Genomic DNA, 18,493 nt, shown 5'->3' on the forward strand with positions numbered 1-18,493 from the left:
GTATTGCAATCAATAGATAATATAGCAATAACAACGGTAAGACTAAAATCCCAGTATGTGCCTTGGCACTGGCTCCAAACACTCTAGCTGGAGAAATCCTCCATGAGCATGGCCCTCAGCCGCAGGGCCTGTCCAGAGGAGAGCAAACAAAGGGGAAGGTGGATATGGCAGATTGGAAACACTTTAGAAACACACTTGCCAAAGGGCCCAAGTCCATCGCAGCAAAGGCACCATGGCCTGCCCCACCAAGTCACATTAGCAGTAGCACTGAATGGAAGGGTTGTCTGGGCACAAGGACCCATAGGACAAGAATCGGGAGGAAGCCAGGGCCTTGTGCAGAAGGCACGACTTTGTCACTGTTACTTTTAGATACACCAGCATCCAGGGAGAGAGAACGTGTGAGTGCGCGTGTGTCAGTCATGCCCCTAGGAGGAGAACGTATCATTAGCAAGCAAGCATACCCCAAGTGCTCTTAATTCCTACAAAGTGGATTTAATCCACCTAGGCCCGTTCATACCAGCTCCATCCCCCACCCTTCAACAAGTGCCATATCAGTGTAGTTGGCCCATCTCCACACTCTGTAGGAGCCCCAGGTTTGTGTGGGGGGGCGAGGGGGGGCCGATGGGTGTGTGTGTGTTTTCCTGTGCCACAAATATTGTTACTTGCCGGAACAGCCCAGGAGGACCATTGGCAGCTGGGTGCAAGTTCATTCAGCCATCAGGCACTCTAACCTGCCCTGAAGGCTGGGACGGCCACCTTCACCCCACACTGCTCCGCCCCTTGTTTAGTTATCAAGCCCTGTTCCCCATAGGCCCTAGCGCTGCAGTCTGTCCCACCAAGTGCAGTCTGCCTGTGAGTTCCCTGGCTGAAGATATTTTCATGCACCGGCTCATGCTGGTGAAGTCACCAGAGTAGAGTGCCCTCTCCTGTACCCAGCTGCAGAAAGGGAGTTCCCCAGTTTCTGTGAAGGAAGGAATCCCAAGAGCTTTCTGGGAAAGATAACCACACAGAGAGGTTGTGCAATAGAATTCTGCTTGATTTATGGGATTTTTTTTCCCTGGGCCCAGGGTGACTGTATATGGAAATACTTTCTGGAAATAAACAGCGTCTACTGTATTAGCTCTAGGTCGCGTCTGATGACTGACAGTTTCATGTTAAAAATCAGGAGCTTAAAGGAGGACAGGTTTCAGAGTAGCAGCCGTGTTAGTCTGTATCCGCAAAAAGAACAGGAGTCCTTGTGGCACCTTAGAGACTAACAAATTTGTTAGTCTCTAAGGTGCCACACGTACTCCTATTCTTTTTAAAGGAGGAAATCATCTCTCATGGGTGGAATTCACAGTGCAGCCTACCATCCCACTCTAATTAAGTACAAGCATTTCCTTCAAAGTAGAGGGGTGTGTCCTCTCGTAATGCTTACCTGGCATGATGTACAGTAGATAAGTGCTATGATGCCATACATTAGACACAGCCTAGTAAAGGCTACCATGGTGGAAATCTAGCAGCCAGCATTGTTTTGCATTGGAAACCAGCAAATCTCCAGGCTGAAGTTTCCAGGGATAATTTGTAAACTGAATGCTGATTAATATTATTGTTACTGGGAAAGGCTGTGCTAACTTTGCTTTCATGCCAAAGAAAAGTGGCAACTCCAGAGACGCTGAAATTTTCAGCATCCTTTCTCTTAAAAGCAGCTGACACCTCGTGGGAAAGTCTGAGCCCTCTTCTGCCCATGCCTGGTAGCTCTTTATTGCTTAGCACGTTTGCATAGACACAGGAACTTTATTTCTTCTCAAGTCCCATGGGTTCCTCCTGGGAAGGCACGAGCCCCTGGCATCCCACAACACTCAGCTGTGCTGCCATGATCAGAGGATTTGGATGTCAGGAGCAGACACAGATGGACCCGTTGGGCTGGGTGCATTTTTTTAGGCCATAAACTCTTCGGGGCAAGGATGCTGCCTGGGAAGTAACTGCATGTCCATAATCCAGATACTCCATAGTAAGGATGAGACTGTGGAATAGTGTGACGTGGTCTTGCACATGGTGAATCGCTCACTGAGAGGCTGAAGCTTTATTTACAGAAGGAAAGAAATCCATTGTGTTTCCATGGCAGGGACCCAGCACAGCCTGACATGGTGAATCAGAAAACTATAGCCTGGCGTTTGCGTGTGACCTCTCCACAGTACACGAGGGATGCCTGCCCCGCTCGCTGTCAGGCAGACGCACTCTTGAGCCACTTGGCAATGCACTGTGACCCATGATGATTTATGTGGCACTTGTGCAATTGATGTGCTTTGTGCCGGGGGACAGTTAAATGGTAGCGCTGTCATTAGTTTAAGAAGAGGTTAAAGGTGATCAATAACAAGGGTTTCATGCCCAATTGATCATCCTTTGCGATTTATTTCTGGCTTTTGCCTTCCATCCCATGTTGCTTTTAGAAATAGTAATTAAAGACATAACAAATGTTCCACTAAGCAGAATATCAAACACTCAAAATACTGATTCAAGAGTTCCCCTCTTAATGACTCTGAACAGTGCAAGCGACATCTGTCTGTCTGTTCCCCAGCAGTGGCGAGGCCCAGACAAATGGGAGCAGTTATGGGTTTTCTCTGCTCTGATGTTCAGCCTTAACGAGCAGCCACCTCTATAAGAATGCTGCTTCTAGCACAAGATGCTACAGGCGTCAGTGTAGGAAATCAGCCAGCGAGCCAGTGTTTTGTTGGGGTTCATGCAGGGGGGTGGAAAGCGAAGGTAGGAAAGTATGAGGGGCCCAACATGTACAGAAAGCTTCTCTCTGCACCAGGTTTTCAGCTTTCATTCTCCAGTCAGGCTGCAGCACAGACAGAGCTCCCCAAATCCGGCTACAAGACTATACCTCGGAGCCCCGTCTGGAGCCCTAGGCAATATACTGGCAGGCCTTAAAGCAGGTGCAGCTGGCACCAATTTATCCTCGGCTAGCTCAGAAGAAATTGGGCACTCAGCATGCCCAATGGCTAAGCAGAATAAGCCCAAGATTACCCCATGGGACAGAAGGGGTTAACTCGTGTAAGTAGTGCACCATCCCCAAATCACCTCCCCCTACTCCTGTGAGAGACTGACCAAGGTGTCAGTTGGCTCTCACCTGGGCCTGGCCTTTATGGAGTCCCAGGCCAGCCTTCCACTGCCTTGAACTACAGCCCATCTGCCGGACTTGGCCTGACCCTCAGCACCCTCTGCCCACTCCATGGGGCTCCAGCACTGAAGAGCCAGCAGGAAGCCTGCAGACCTGCCCTGCTGAACTCAGCCCAGCTCTGCCACCTTGCTGTTGGGGTGTGGCCAGTGGAAAGATGGCCCAACTGGCCTGCTCGTAGGCTCTGGCAATCTGGGGCCATGACCAGCCAGCCCAATTTAGAGCAGCAGGAAGTCTCTTCTAATTTGTCCCTCCAGTGCAGCCTGGCACCCAGCAGCCTGGAGATGATGGAATAGGAGGAATGCAGTCTCTGAGCAGTGCCCCCCAGTGCTACAGTAGTCCCTGCCTCAGTTTCCCTTCAAGTGTCAGAGTCTTTAACCAGAATTCTCCCTCTCCTGAGGGCTAATTTATTGCACAACATCTGGCAGTCAAAAGAGCTCCTCCAGCCTCCCCCCCATTGGAGTTCAGGGCTCCACACTCCTTCTCAGGACAGTGGCTTGGCTTCCTCAGCCTGCAGATTCTCCCCTTCTAGTCAAGGTTTTCATAGCCTCCCCCTGGGGCTGCAACCCTGGCTGTCCTTGACTTGGCTTGCAGCCTCCTTTGTGATTTACCAGCCCAGTCTCCTGCCCACTCCCTGACCCTCTGCAGTTGGGTCTAACTCCAAACACCTGTCTGAGCTGGCTGGGAGAAGGGAACCGGGCCCTGCCCTCTCTACAAGGAGCCTGGACCTGGGCTTTTAAAGGAACAATGGCCTGGATTTTCCTACTCCTTCCCCCTCCCCGACACTAACTACCCTCAGGGCTATCTTTCGCTCACCCCAGTCCTTCAGCCTTGGAACGAGGTGACCGGCTTCCCAGTCTACCTCCTCCAGACTTAAATGGTCAGTACCCCTTATGTGGCGTACAGCCCCACATCCAATGAGCTGCACTGGCCAGAGGGCCAGTCCTGAGGTTGCAATCCCAGCTGGTTATGTACAAGCTGTGACAGCTGCTGGTGATGGCAGGAGAGCGTCAGCTGAGCATCAGGAGACACATCCAACTGTGGGCTCCGTTAACTGTTCAAGGGAGCCAGCCTTAGCGGGAACCTCGGGGAGCTCACTGATTGGTCCTTTGAATATAAAGCACCTTCAAGGTCAAATTCACCCTTGGCATGAGCAAGTGTGACCTCAGGCGAGTTTCACTTTGTCATTCTGGTGGGGAATTCGGAGCAGTCTCTGGGCTGCAGGGGTGGGGGCTCCCGCGAGTTCTGCTCCAGTGGCTTAGAGAAGACTGTGTGCAACCCTGTGTGTGGGGGGGGGGGCACCACTGCAGTCCTTAGGCATGTGCGTAGGGGCTCAGAGGTTAGGATGTGCTATGGCCAGTAACCAGGACTCAGGCGGCAGGAGAATTACTGAGGAGCCGGTCAGTGTGCTGACAAAAACCAGGGAACATGCAGTTCCTCCCATAGGCGAATGCAGGACCTTTCAGGAGAAACAGTCCAGAAGCTCGCCAGCATTGGAAGCTGCAGGTGCTGCAAGTGATGAGTTCAGTGGTTTTTATAGTCTCTGTATGAAGACAAAATTGCATGTAGCTGTGGAGGATAAATGAAGCAATTTCAGGAAAACAAAGAGCCTAAGAATTCTGCAAGCTGGAATAAATCCCATGAGGTTTCAGTCCGGTTCCGAATGAGCTGGGAGCAGCAGTGAGTGAGTCTCACCGGTACCCCAGCCCCAGCAAGGAAGGCGACAGTAACAATTACTCCTGCACAGCAAATCCACGGAGCGTCTCGTTTGCCTGGGTTGGCTGAAGAATCCAGGCTCCTGCTAGAGAAGGCTGGCTGGAGGGCGGGGAACCTGCCAGGTATTTTCACAGCGCTCACCAAGAGGCTTGTTTCTGTTTTGAGCAGTGGGGTTCTGGTGACTCCAGCTGCATTCACAAAGCTTATAAAGTTACCAAACCCGCCTCAGTGCCTCTAGGGGCTGTACAGTATGATATGGGGGCTTATTTGGGATGGATTGTTTATTTAGATAGAGGACTGTGTGTTTGTTGTGTGTTCAGCACCTAGCACAGTGGGATCCTGGTCCATGACTGGGCTCCCAGGCGCTAAGAACATGTCATAGCAACATAAGAGTGGCCATGCTGGGTCAGACCAATGTCCATCTGGCACAGTATCCTGTCTTCTGACAGTGGCCAGAGCCAGGTGCTTCAGAGGGAGTGACCAGAACAGGGCATTTCACTGAGTGATCCATCCCCTGTCGTCCAGTCCCAGCTTCTGGCAGTCAGAGGCTTAGGGCACCCAGAACATGGGGTTGTATCCCTGCCCAGCCTGGCTAATCACCACTGAGGGACCGATCCTCCATGAACTGATCTAGTTCTTTTTTGAAGCCAGTTACACTTTTGCCCTTCACAACATCCCCCTGGCAATGAGTTCCACATTGTGCTGTGTGAGGTGGACAAGGATTATGGCGTCATTTTAGTGCAGGGTTTGGAAGGAAAGAGAGAAGTGCTTTGCCCAAGATCACCCAGCAAGTTAATAGCAAAACTTGGAATAGAATCCAGAAGCCTTGATGCTCTGGTGATAGGCATGGTATAAAATTCAGATAGACTGCCAGTTCCTTGTTCCAAGCACTAGATCACACTTCTTTTCCATACCACACTCCCTTCTGGGCCCCATACGTTTGTTGACTCATTTTAAAAGCCCTCCCTTGTTTTGTCTTTACTCTATTTGCTCCTTGATAATTGTGTTGGTGAAACAGAAAAAAAATCCACATTCTTTTAAACAAAATCTTTAATAATTATTCAATAGAAAAATAAGAAGCCCAATGCAATGGGCAGGCCATTTAAATTAATACAATGATCATCGTTATTGATATCAGGACAAAAGAATGCAAACATACAAGTCTATAGCTTCCATTTTCTTTCTTTCTTTCTTTTTTTTTTAATTGACCCGTTGCAAATTAAAATTGAATGAGGTTTTTAAATGGCTCTTTATTCTCAGCCCCTAAATTGAGGAGGATTTTCAACCACATCTCCCAAAATTTGTGTCCCCTGTGTGGGTGAGAGAAATGAACATGAGGTGATGAAGAACCACAAACAGGCCAAATTTCCATGGAAATACTATGAAAACTTCCACTGGCTTTGGAGCAAGCCCCCAGTGAGGAGAAGACCCTGTTCCAGATTAGCAGGTTGTATTTAAACACGTACAAATATGATGATATGTAGAAACAGAATTTTGTGCATTTACTCATTCATATAATTCAGACACACTCAGGATTAAGTGGTTCCAGCTGCTCGAGACAGGGCCCTGAGATACTAACCCTAATCTCACCCAAATTACTTGCAGAAAGGTCAGTTTTGAAAATGATAAAAGAAATACGATTCTGCGGCTGCAAAGATCATTGTCACAGAGCAGCTACTTTGTGGGGATTAAATAATAACAGGACTTTGAAGGATAATATGGGAAATGTTATCAGGAGTGAATCACTATCTGTAGAGTTCTGTGAAATCAATGAAGAAAATAGGACAGTTCATAAAAAGGCAAATGAATTGGGTGCTGAAGCTGGAACATAGGTGTCTTTATTCCCCAGAGGCCTCTGAAATGAAGATGCCAAATAGAAAAATGAAGAAAACATCTTAAAAGTATGATTTTTTAAAAATGTTGTGACATAGGCAGCACACTTCCCAATAGTATTTGCAGCAGTTTGTGAACCTATAGCACAAGTGTAAGTAACAAATGCCCCCTTTGCACGGCTTACAAGAAATAACTGATTTTGACTAACACCAAAAACAATGTGATATCAAGCTGCATGAATTATTCATGGAGTCTCATTTAACATGAACATTATTTCTTGTGTACAATATCATATGCTTTAATGCTGCCTTTGCAACCTCATAATTCCCAGACCTGGCATGATTACTTACACAAAGAAGCCTGGTCTTATTAGTTCTAATTGAAACTACTGGGAACTTTCACAGGTAGAGTTTACATGAATCACAAAGGAAAACATTTGATTAGCTACAATTGGCTAAATTTAAGAGAGAGCGAGTGTGTGCGCATTTATATACCCCAACAAATGTTAAAAATCAGCCTGAGACGCAGAGTTTGATCCTAGAGCTGTACCCCAACTTTGCAATGCTCTATGGGACTCTGGATCAAAGGTTTGGGATTTGTATCTCTCTGAATTTTTTATGTATACAATATGGCCCGATTTTAGTTCTTTTACACTGGAGTAAAGCCAGGGTAATCCTGTTGGCTTCAGTAGGATTACTTATGTGAATAGCGTTTGTTGGGTCAGGCCCTTGTGAGCAGAGAAGTTACCAAATCCAGACATTCGAATTGCCTGGTGTACCTTTTAATTCTCTCTCTCTCGCTCACACACACAAACACACGCACACAAAATCAGAGCTAATCTGCTCTCCTGTATTCTCTTCCCCTTCAAGGACCAATAGAGGGCAGTCAGCCTACATGGTATTCTCATGGCAGCAGGGAGGTACCAATGTGGTGGCAAAGAGATGCAGAGCACACATGAGTGCCACAGCTGGACATGCATTGTTTCTCTAGCCCACATAACAAACTACAAGCAAAAGCAATTGCGTCTGTTGCTTATTATTACTTGCTAATTTCAATTTACATAATTGTAAAAAAAAGAGGCAGATAAATTAAATGTTTTTATAATTACTGGCTTCAATTCTGATACATGATCCCAGCACAATCCTGGAAAATTATAAGGACTCAACTACAGGGTATAATCCAGCTTCTATTGAACAATGGAAGTTTTGCCATCAACTGCCACAGAATTTACTGATGGAAAAAAAGACCCGTAAAATTAGCCATTCTGTGCCCTAGAGCAGTGGCTCTCAGCCTTTCCAGACCACTGTATCCCTTTCAGGAGTCTGATTTGTCTTGCATACCCCCAAGTTACACCTTACTTAAAACCTACTGGCTTACAAAATCAGACATAAAAATACAGAAGTGTCACAGCACACTATTACTGAACAACTGCGTACTTTCTCATTTTTACCATATAGAATAAATCAATTGGAATATAAATATCGCACTTACATTTCAGTGTATAGTATATAGAGCCGTATAAAGTTATTGTCTGTATGAAATTTTAGTTTGAACTGACTTTGCTAGTGCTTTTTATGTAGCCTGTTGTAAAACTAGGCAAATATCTAGATGAGTTGTCATATTCCCGAAAGACCTCTGTATACCCCAAGGGGTACGCGTCCCCCTGGTTGAGAACCACTGCCTCAATAACACAGAGTTAAATGTATAATCAGTCACGCACAGCCTAATCCTTCAATGGGAGCCGGAGTGGGCCAGTGGAGGAACTGTCATTCACTCCTTCAAAGTTTCATACCAGGGCTGAATTGACCCACGCAGGGATTATGTTGCTACTGCTGCTGCTTTAGTTTGCCGAGTGGCAGCTCGTTCTACCAAGAGCTTAGCAGGATCAGGCCCCATTGTGCACTGGATCTAGGCAGGACCTACAGTTAGTGGCATAGCAGGACTCTGTTGCTAAAATAATATAGGTTTCTGTGGCATCAATAACAAAGAGTGTCTAATAAGGCAAATTTCCCCGTGTTGCAACACTCTCCAGTCACTTCCCTGGCTGTATGCGTGTGATTAGCACAGGACAGGTTTATTCCTCACAGACAAGGTCTTCCTCCCTTTGCAGGTTGCTGCCATAACATTCTTAGACAGGAATCCTGAGTAAGATGATGTTGTTCTTGACGCCCCCTGACCTTTGGCTAGACAGGCAGGCGGGCAAAGCATCCATTGTCACCAGCAGGCTCTCCCATCAGTTTCCTACCTTATTAAAGACAGAAGAGAAAACACGCACCACTCTGCTGAAAATTTCCCCTGCCTCACAGAACAGAGCCCGTCTCTCTCCCTGAAATCTCTGGTAACAATATCTAGGGCAATGGCTTTTGGGAACCACTTCCCCATCCACGCTGGCTAGATAATCATGGCAGGTTGTTCCGCTCACAGACGAGCGTGACCTTCCCTCCTGGCTCATCAGGCTCCCTGCACTGCTGTGCATTGAGCAGCACAAAGGCTGGGGAAGGGGTGGGCTGGTGACCAGGACATATTCACTTGGCTCCAACTGTCCCAGCTGGCAAGTGGCACTGAGGGATTGTGGCTACAACTTCAGCCCCTGGGTGAGCCACTGGAATTTACCTCCCGGCCCTACCACCCCTTGGCTGCACAGAGCCCCGTTACTCCGGCTTTCACCCACTGGGGCTACGCCTGTGAGCAAGGCAAGATGGATTAGGCCTTTACTCCTCTGAAACCAAACAACCTGGAGTTCCAACGCAAGGATTGATTCCTTGGTGAATTGGGGAATTTCTCATAATGCAGTTTCATGTTAATTAAAAGCCTGACTAGTCCGGTGATGAGCACCAGGGGGGCTGGAACAATTTGTATAGTGGGGGTGCTGCTGCTAGAAACCAGGTATTTGGTGTTTTTTATTATTACTTCAAGCCAGGGGGTGTGGCAGCCCCTCAGCCCCCCTAGTTCCAGCACCACTGATGGGCGCAGTAGACAAACCTATGTAGACTGGAACTGAATTTGAATGCAGGTGCAATGCAAACACCTTCTGTTTTCTGGGCATGTACTGGGCCCAACCACTGCCCCTGGGAGCAGAGTCTAAGTTCCCTTTATACCTCGTGGTAGAGGAGAGTGTTCTCACAATTGTACTTTTTCTGACCTACTAAAACTACCTCCCCATCTTTACCGCTGTTATGTCCATGTAATAGACTGAATGCTCATGTTAACACACACACTTGAGGCTAAAAATAAAACCAAAACCAAAACAAAAACACCTCCACAAAAATCCCCCAACACCATATTGTTATTTACTCCTGGCCTGAGAAAAGTAACTGTTCTTCTAAACGAGGCAAACCCTGGAGTATTTGGTTTTTAAAAGGATTGAGCATTATAGAATTGCACAAATAAAGCATCTTTTATTTTTTCTGTGCAATAGCATGAGCGCGCTAATGCAGTGGGGCTACAAGTGCCTGATATATTCTGACAAACCAAACAACCCAAGGGTGTTCGTCCTCAGCAGAACTCACTTCACATCTTATCCATTATGGGAATGAAATGTGAAAATTGACCCCTCTTTTTTAAATAGCAATGGCATACTGTTTGCTACATAGGCTAGTTAAAAGAAGAGAGACTATCGAAATTGCTCCTGATATACACAGGCGCTGGCTTCAATTCTGTACTGTTAATCCCCAAATGCAAACGGGAAAGACTTCCCGCAAGTACACAGGGGAGTTTCTCTCTCTCTTTTACTTATCTCTTTCTTTTCCTTTATGACTTAAAAAAAACCAAACTGACTAGGTATCACCAAAAGGTTTCTAAAAATGGCCTCAGTGTTACAAAAAGTAAAAGCAAGTGTCTGGGTGTGAAACAGAGAAAAAATAAAAGCCATAAAAGGATTTGAAATTTGGAAATGTTTCCATAGTTTCATAATGTATTTTGGATGATAACCTGGTTTGCATTCATTTATAATTATTGTTACTTTATTTTTGATGAACGTACACTATCCAATCCATTGCATACGCTCAGCAAATTCTAAATTTATAAACACAAACATTTTTTGTATTCAGAATTCCACACCCCATTTCATGTTGCTGAGCTTCAAGTCCCTGCATTTTTGTGAAACAGTCACATAAGCAGAAAGAAATTAAGAACATGAGCATGTAATCAAAGCTGACAAAATGCTTTATTAATCATGTGTGCTGAATCTTTTAGACAATATTGTGTTATGTTGTTGCTATAGAGGAGTTATTAGTAGTCTTCTGCAGTGTTTGCCAGCTTATTTGTACTGCAAGGTGAACCCATTTGCTGGTGTGCTAACTTATGGGTGTCAAACATGATATTTAGTCTGATAATGGTCCACCCGCGTGACTTTTTTAAATTAAAAAAAATCCAAAGAGACAGTTGATAAGAGTAGGAAAACTGTAGCTATTAATATCCTTTGTATTAGCCACTACACAATAACTACATTTTTGAAAGTGACAGAGAAAATAGGATAATTAATTTATAGTAACATGGCTGATTGTGACATTTGCCTGAGCAATAATGCATTTGCAAACAAAACACTGAAGGCACAAAAATACAATAAAACCAAGCAGAAGATTTTTGTAGAAAACAGAAGATTTTTCATGTTGGGTGCAAACTGCATTATTCACACCTAAAAAAATAAATCTGTGAGCTGACATACAGTAATGCCCGATCATCAACAAAAATTCCCTTTACACCCGCTGTTTCACAAAATGTAAAATGTATCCAGAGTCAAGAAGCAATGTGTCAAATATTATAGACTGTGGATAGGAAGTTTTCTAGCAAATTAAGTATCTGACATTTTACCCACTTTATGCAATTAAACATTTCTCCAGTGTGTGAGTTCCACAGACACAGGCTTCAAAAGTTCTCTCAACATACAAATGCTGCTGGAAACAAAAGATCTGTGAAAGTGAAAAGAATCCACTTATGTGACTTTTCCTCACAAATTCTGAGAGAAAGCAGACTTAAAAAAGATACAAGTTAATTCTTCTAGAAATACAGAGAATGAAATAAGTAAGTATTCTCTAAACCCTGGTATAGGCATAAATATTAGGATGGGATACTATATAGAAGGATCTGATGACATCAAAAACCATGAGAGCACAGCTTGAGTGCTAAGATGGAATTTTCTTGTATTACATTGTTGCATATTTATTATTTTCAGTAATGTAAGGTGAGAAAATTCTTTAAAAAACATTTTCTGCTTGTATTTTATATTCCAAAAAGGCATATTAATCTCAGTGGACTATCCTAGCACCCCAAATACAATGTATGCTATTTTCACTGGTATTGTACATTTTAAAGCTCTGCGTGTGTACATAAAAGTGTGTGCAGACACACAATATAAATGCCTAAGCCATGAAGATGGAGTTTCCCAGACGTGTAATTAACAGGAATAGTGAATGTTGATGAACAGTATTTGTAACAATTGTAAACAAGGTGAGTAATAGATTGTTCACATGGTTGAGTGATCTGAAAGCAAAGATTAATATTAAACAGGACAAAAAATTAGAAAGCTGAATCTGAAAATAAAATTACAGGTCTTTTACTTCTAAAATAAATTAATAATGAACGTTCAGCTTTAAGTCTCTGATAAATGAAAAATAAGGAGAATTTTTTTTTCTCCTTTTTCAGGTAAAATGTACGTTACTAGACCAGTGGCTTCCGCTTCAAAAAACCAACGGCGGGTTTCCCTTTCTCTCTCAGGTAACAGGGGCACATTTGGCCCTTTCTGCACATCTCTCTCACTGCACTAACTGCGAATATGATGGGGAAGATATTTGCAAGACATTTTTTTTGTAATTCTACCTTCTGTATAGGGAACCCTTTGGAATGAAAAAAAAAAAACCCTGAAAAAATGCAGCGTATGAAGAACAAACTAGATCAGATTCTTCCCCCGAAGCTGGGGGCATGTGATACATATTGCAGCACAGGATTTATACTTTTCCTGAGATCCCTGTGGACAGCTCATCTCCTCCAGAGACCCTTGTAAGTTTAAGAGCTTCCACACATTTGTTTAAAGATCTTGATTTTACATTTACCTATTTATGGAGTCCACAGCTCCTGTAGTATCAATAGCAAGTGGCACACACTGCAGAATGGAGAAGAATTTTGGCAAAACGCTGCCTATAAGTCGTGGCCGTTACGGGATGTGACTTGTAAGATTTTAGAAGGATGCAGCCAGTAAACATGGACTCTGAATCTCAAATGGGCCACATTCCCCTTGGACCAAAAGTGAACACCCGAAATCATGATTTAGGATTAAATTCCCCACGCGGAATCAGCGGCTCTCCCCTACAACTTTAAATGCCAAGCGATCAGCCCGGCAGGTGCCCGGGTCCGCAGGTGCCCTGCCCCGAGTGGAGTTTATTTGCCTTTGTTTAAACAATTGCAGTCCCGGTCTCTCTGAAGCTGCCCCGTTGTCATGCAGGGAGAGCACGGGACGCCCTTGCTGCTGGGAACAGGGGCTTGGTTCCTACAGAGCCAGGCGAGGCGGTGGGAATAGTCCTTGCAAAGGAAAATCCCAACTTGCCTCAAACTTTCTACGGGGATGGGGAAAAAAAAAAGAAGTCCGCTGAAGCGACGGAGCCCACCTTGGCCGGACTGAAGGAACGGGCAGCTCCGCCTGGCTTGGGCTGCAGGACAAGGGAGTGTCCCTGCCCCCTCCTGGCCCTGGCCCTGGCGGGGGTTGGTGCCCAACCCAGCTCCCCTAACTCCAAGCCCTCGCCAGCTCCCCGGGCGGGCAGGGTCCGAGCTGACTCCAGCAGCCTGCAAAGACGACACGAGACCGGTTCCTGGGGGAATGGTTTATGTACGTAATAAAAATATTTACTATAAACATAAATAGAAACGTAACTTCGCGGGCTACATATTTTTTTGCGATTAAAAAATAAAACAAACCTCCGAACCCAACGCTGCGGAATGAGCCGAACGCGGTTAGAAATAAATAGAAACGGGACGGGAAACAATATTAAAATAGCCTCTCGGGATCAGTCCGTGTAAAAAACCGGCTGGGGCAGGAGCGGGGATCCGGGACGGCGGACACGTGTGTACATATCTCACATATTTACAGCCGGGCCGGGGAAGTGACCGCAACTCCCGCCCCCCTCCGGCTCCCCAGCGTCCCTCCCAGGCCCCGCAGGGCCGGGCCCGGGGCGTGGGGAGCCGGGGACACTCCTGTCCCTCTGGGGCGAGCCCTGGGGAAACTCCCCGCTCCCCGGGAAGCCAAGAGCCCGCAGTCTCCACGGGGCGGTCTGGGGCCCCCGGGCACGGGGAGCGCAGCAGCCCCCCAGGAGAAGGGGGAGATAAGTGCCATCGGAACCGGTCCAGGGGCCCGCGGTGGGTGCGGGGGGAGCTTCGGCCCTCCCCGACCCGTCCCAGCCTGAAGCGGGGGTGGGGGGCCGGGCCGCGGAGCTCCCCCCGCAGACAGTGTCAGTGACACGGGAGCAAACGAAGAATAAATTAGATCTCAAACCTTTGGCTAGTTCTCCTCTCGCGGCGTTTGCAGAGCCGCGGGGCTCTGGAGCGCGCGGTATTTTTGGAAGTCAAATAAATACAGCGAGTTAAATTAGAGACAAATTCAGGTGCGAACCAGTCTGAGGAATAAATTAACGAGCGTTTTCCACGCGCCGCCCGGCGAGTCTCGGCATCCAGGGCCCGAAACCAAGCGGCAGAAACAAAGTCCCGAGCGCGGCTTCCCGCCGGGCAGGGGCTGGGGGCCGCTGGCGGGGTTCGGGCTCCCTGGCCGGGCCCGGCTTGGTCCCTTCTGCCCGCAGTCCCTCGCTCCTGGGCCCCCACTGTAAACTCCAGCGCTGCCCCTGCCCCTGCCCGGCGCCCTCAGCCCCCGGCCCCGCCGCCCAGTCATTGCACCGAGCTCTGCAGCGGGTGGTGCAGCGGCGAGGTCTCCGCCTGCGCGTAAACATCCTCCATGGGCGGGTGCGGGACCCCGGCCGGCGTCATGCGCTTCTCCTTCTGCCGCCTGTTGCAGAACCAGACCCGCACCACCTCCTTCTCCAGCTGCAGACTGTCCGCCAGCGAGGTGATCTCGTGGGCCGAGGGCTTGGGGCACTTGAGGAAGTGGTTCTCCAGGGCGCCCTTCACGCCCACCTCGATGGAGGTGCGCTTCTTGCGCTTGCGGCCCTGCGCCGCGATCTTGTCCAGGTTGGTGGGGCTGCCCGTGCTGGAGTCGGTCTCCTCCAGCCATTTGTTGAGCAGGGGCTTGAGCTTGCACATGTTCTTGAAGCTGAGCTGGAGCGCCTCGAACCGGCAGATGGTGGTCTGCGAGAAGACGTTCCCGTAGAGGGTGCCCAGGGCCAGGCCCACGTCCGCCTGGGTGAAGCCCAGTTTGATCCGCCGCTGCTTGAACTGCTTGGCGAACTGCTCCAGGTCGTCGGAGCTGGGCGCGTCCTCGTCCGAGTGCTCCTGCGGGTGGCCCAGGTGCTGCGGGGAGGCCTCCAGCTGGGGGTCGTGCAGCCCGGCCGCCTCCTCGTGGCCCAGGGGGTCCCGCAGGCCGTGGTGCAGGGCCGGCGCCTGGGGGCCCAGCATGCCGTTCAGGTTCGTGTAGGCGGACTGGGAGTAGAGCAGCGGCTGGTGGCTGCTGGACGTGGGGGACATGGGCGCCAGGTGGTGCCCGCTGCCCTGCGCCCAGGCGCCCGGGTGGCTGCCGGGCGCCTGCTGGTGCACCAGGTGGGAGCGGGGGTGGAAGGCGCCGGGCAGCTCCTCCCGGCCCGCCCCCTGCACGCTGCCCTTGCCGTGCTCGGCCTGGCCCAGGTGGGAGCCGCTGCCCCAGTCGGTGCCGGCGCTGGGCAGCCACTGGTGGTGGGTGAGGCTCATGGGGTGGCCGGAGCTGCTGGCCAAGCCCTGCAGGTACTCGTGGTGCATCATCTTCTGCACCTCGCGGTAGGTGGTGCCCTGGTGCAGGCGGTCGGAGTCGGGGTGCAGCAGGGCGGTGCTGCGGGGCAGGTACTGAGCTGCGGCGGCCATGGCTCCCCGCGCTCACTGCGGGCACGGCGCGGAGCGCGGCGCTTTAGAGCCAGGCTTCGGGGCGCCGGTGGGTGCCGGGCTCCCGGCCACTCCCCCCCGCGCCCCATTGGCTCCGCTGCCCGGGACTGGCAGCCGGCTCCGCGCCTTCATAGGGCGCCCCCGGCTCGGGGACCTGCCGCACGCCTCCCTCCCCGATTGGAGGACGGGGTGCGGGCGGCTCCCAGGGATTGGCCGGGGGATGCGCTCGGGCTGGGGAGCCCGCGTGCTCCTGGCACCGGGACGGGCTCTGATTGGCGGGAGGCGGTTCATTCATGCCGGTTTGCAATCGCCACGTGGGGAGGGGGCTTTGGGGGGCACCTGCGGCGCGGCTCTGTGCCCCGGGCGCGGCGGGGCTTGGCCGGGTCCAGGGCCCCTGCCCGTGGGGAAGGGAGCGGGGGCGTCGGGCTGCGGGCGCTGGGGGGCTGGAGGCTCGCCCTGTCCCGGCCGTCGGGCTCCGGCCCAGCCGCGCAGGCCGGGTGAAGGGAGATTCCCGCTCCCCGGGCTGGCAGGCGAAGGACGGGACGAGGAGCTCCCGGGGCAGGCCGGGGAGTGTCCAAACACCCCCGGGCAACTCGGCCAGGGCAGCGCGCTGGGCTCCCAGCGGCCCCTCCTGCCGGGTGCCCGGCCCGGGCTGGCGCCGCTCCTGTCCCCCCTGCGCCGGCCGGCCGGGGGTTCCCTTCCCCGGGGAGGGTCAGGCAGGGCTGGCAGAGATTATGTGCCAGGGAAAATACCGCTTCAGACTCGAGAGTCTCCCCCAGGCCCTGTTCTCTCGGCACCGGCGGGCAGGCGACGAGCAAACCTCAGGCCGGGGGGAACCAAGCGAGCTCCGGGCGCCTGACGCCCAGCAGGGAGAATGCCCCGGTACTTGGGTGACTCGTTCACAGCTTCCCCCGAAGGGGCGAGCCAAGGCAGCCGGGGCTGGCCGGGCCGGCGGTAAAGCTGGTTAAAGTGGCCAGATGCTGCCTTTTGTGAAGCCTGTGGCCTTGTGTGGCGCTGGGGCATTTTCACCAGGATGCTGCCGGTTGCCATGGAGAGGGCACTACAGGGATCACAGAGCCCCATTGACGAGGGGAAAGAAAGGCCTCGGTTTAACTTCCAGTCTCCAGCTTCCCCAACCTCCTCCGCCTCTTCCAGCAGCCGCCGGGGCGCCGCGAGGGGCCCCTGGCTGCTTTCCTCCCTCCGCGGAGCCTGCAGGAGGGACCCGCCGCTCGGGCCCAAGCAAAGGGGTCCCCGCGGCTGGGCCTGACCTTGCTAAAGTGGGTCCCGGCGGGAGCAGGCTTGGGCGCCCTGCTCTGCTGCTGCGCCCTTTGCCGGAACGGGCCCTGCCTGGGCGCTCCCAATCCAGGGGCCCACCCAGAGTCGGACCGCCCGGGGCAGCCCCTCTTGTCCCGTAGCCGAGCCGGGGGAGGCGGGTCCTGGCCCGACACACGGAGGTGCAGGCCCGTCGCGGTGCAGGATGCTGCTCCGAGCCGTGTAATGGGGGGTTCGACAGCCCCCGGCTAATGGAGCTGGTGGCACTAACAGGAATAGCGGAGTAGGGGGCGGAGGGGGGGCTCCTGGAGCTGGGGCTCCCCCCCATTGAGGAGAGGCGGGTGTCAGGCTGCTGGGCGGGGGTGCAGGGCTCGGGGCTCGCTCTCAGCCCCAGCACGGCGGGGGCTGTTTCCCGCGGGGCGAGTCCCGGAGCAGAGCGGCCCGCGGGCCTGGGCAGAGGCCGAACTGTCCGGATGAAGCGCAAGAGCCTCTTTGAACCCCACAGCCCCGGGGGAGCCTGGGAACACCAGGAGCCAGTGGGTGCCCAGAGCCACTGAACCAAACCGTGAACCCTGCGTCGGATGGACACGGCTTCAAGCCAAGCCGGGGGTGCGGCAGCTCCCCGCACGCCTAGTTCCGGCACCTGTCAGGGGCTGGCTGCTCCCACATCTCACTGCAGGCAGCAGGGCTGGGACACGGGGCCTGGCGGGGCACCGGGCGGACCCTGAGCTTGGCTGCGGGGTCTGCTGGGTGCGCCTCACCTCGCAAGCGGGGCCCGCGGTCAGTGTCAATGTCCCCCCAGTTAAGGCCAGTCTGAGCCCGGAGACTGGCTCCCCGCGTGCCTCCATCCAGGCCTCGCCCGGAGCCGGGAGTAGAGCCCAGACCCGGGCGCACAGGGCGGTGGCAGCGCCTGTCTCTGTCAGCCCGGGACCTGCGGGCTCCGGCCTCAGCTGCCCGCTGCAGTGCGCACCAGGCGGGCTCCGGGCTCAGCTGCTCGCTGCAGTGCGCACCAGGCGGGCTCCGGGCTCAGCTGCTCGCTGCAGTGCGCACCAGGCGGGCGCAGGAGCCCAGCTGGCTGGCACGCCCGGCAGGGAAGCCCCGCGAGGCAGGGGCTGCGGCTCCAGAGGGCCGGGGATGCTGCGGCGGGTTTGAATGAGAAAGTTCCTGCGCTCTGCGCGCCTGAGCCGGGGAGCCCCGTGGGGCAGGATTGTCAGGGGCGGGTTTGCACAGCCCCCCGGTGCTTCCCCGATACACGGTCAATAGTCGCAGACGTGCACAGGCCAGGGGTTGGGGCTGGTTGATCCTGGCAAAGCCAAGACCCTGGAATCGCCCAGCCTGTTCTCTGCAGCTCCGTGTCCCCTCGGCTCTCTTCATCGCCCCGGGGACTGAGCGCCCCCCGGCAGGGCAGTGAGCAGGGCGCCCAGCAAGTCCCACGCCCGTCCCTCTCTGCGGTTCTCCCCGGGGCTTGACACCTCAGCGAGGGGGATGTTTGACCGGGTT

The 18,493-nt window shown here is 51.9% G+C and overlaps 1 protein-coding gene across 1 annotated transcript; it reads right to left on the bottom strand.

The window, feature by feature from the left end:
• Positions 1–5,976: 5,976 nt before the first annotated feature.
• POU3F1 (POU class 3 homeobox 1) lies at positions 5,977–15,916 on the bottom strand. The gene has a single exon (XM_024104208.3). It carries the CDS (start codon positions 15,701–15,703, stop codon positions 14,582–14,584), a length of 1,122 nt encoding a protein of 373 aa, XP_023959976.2. The 5' UTR covers positions 15,704–15,916; the 3' UTR covers positions 5,977–14,581.
• Positions 15,917–18,493: the final 2,577 nt, after the last annotated feature.

The sequence above is a fragment of the Chrysemys picta genome, chromosome 23 (genome assembly GCF_011386835.1).
Source record: "Chrysemys picta bellii isolate R12L10 chromosome 23, ASM1138683v2, whole genome shotgun sequence".
Lineage (NCBI taxonomy): Eukaryota > Metazoa > Chordata > Testudines > Emydidae > Chrysemys > Chrysemys picta.

Coding starts and splice junctions, on each gene's coding strand:
- POU3F1 (XM_024104208.3), bottom strand. CDS start 15,703: ATGGCCGCCGCAGCTCAGTACCTGCCCCGCAGCACCGCCCTGCTGCAC.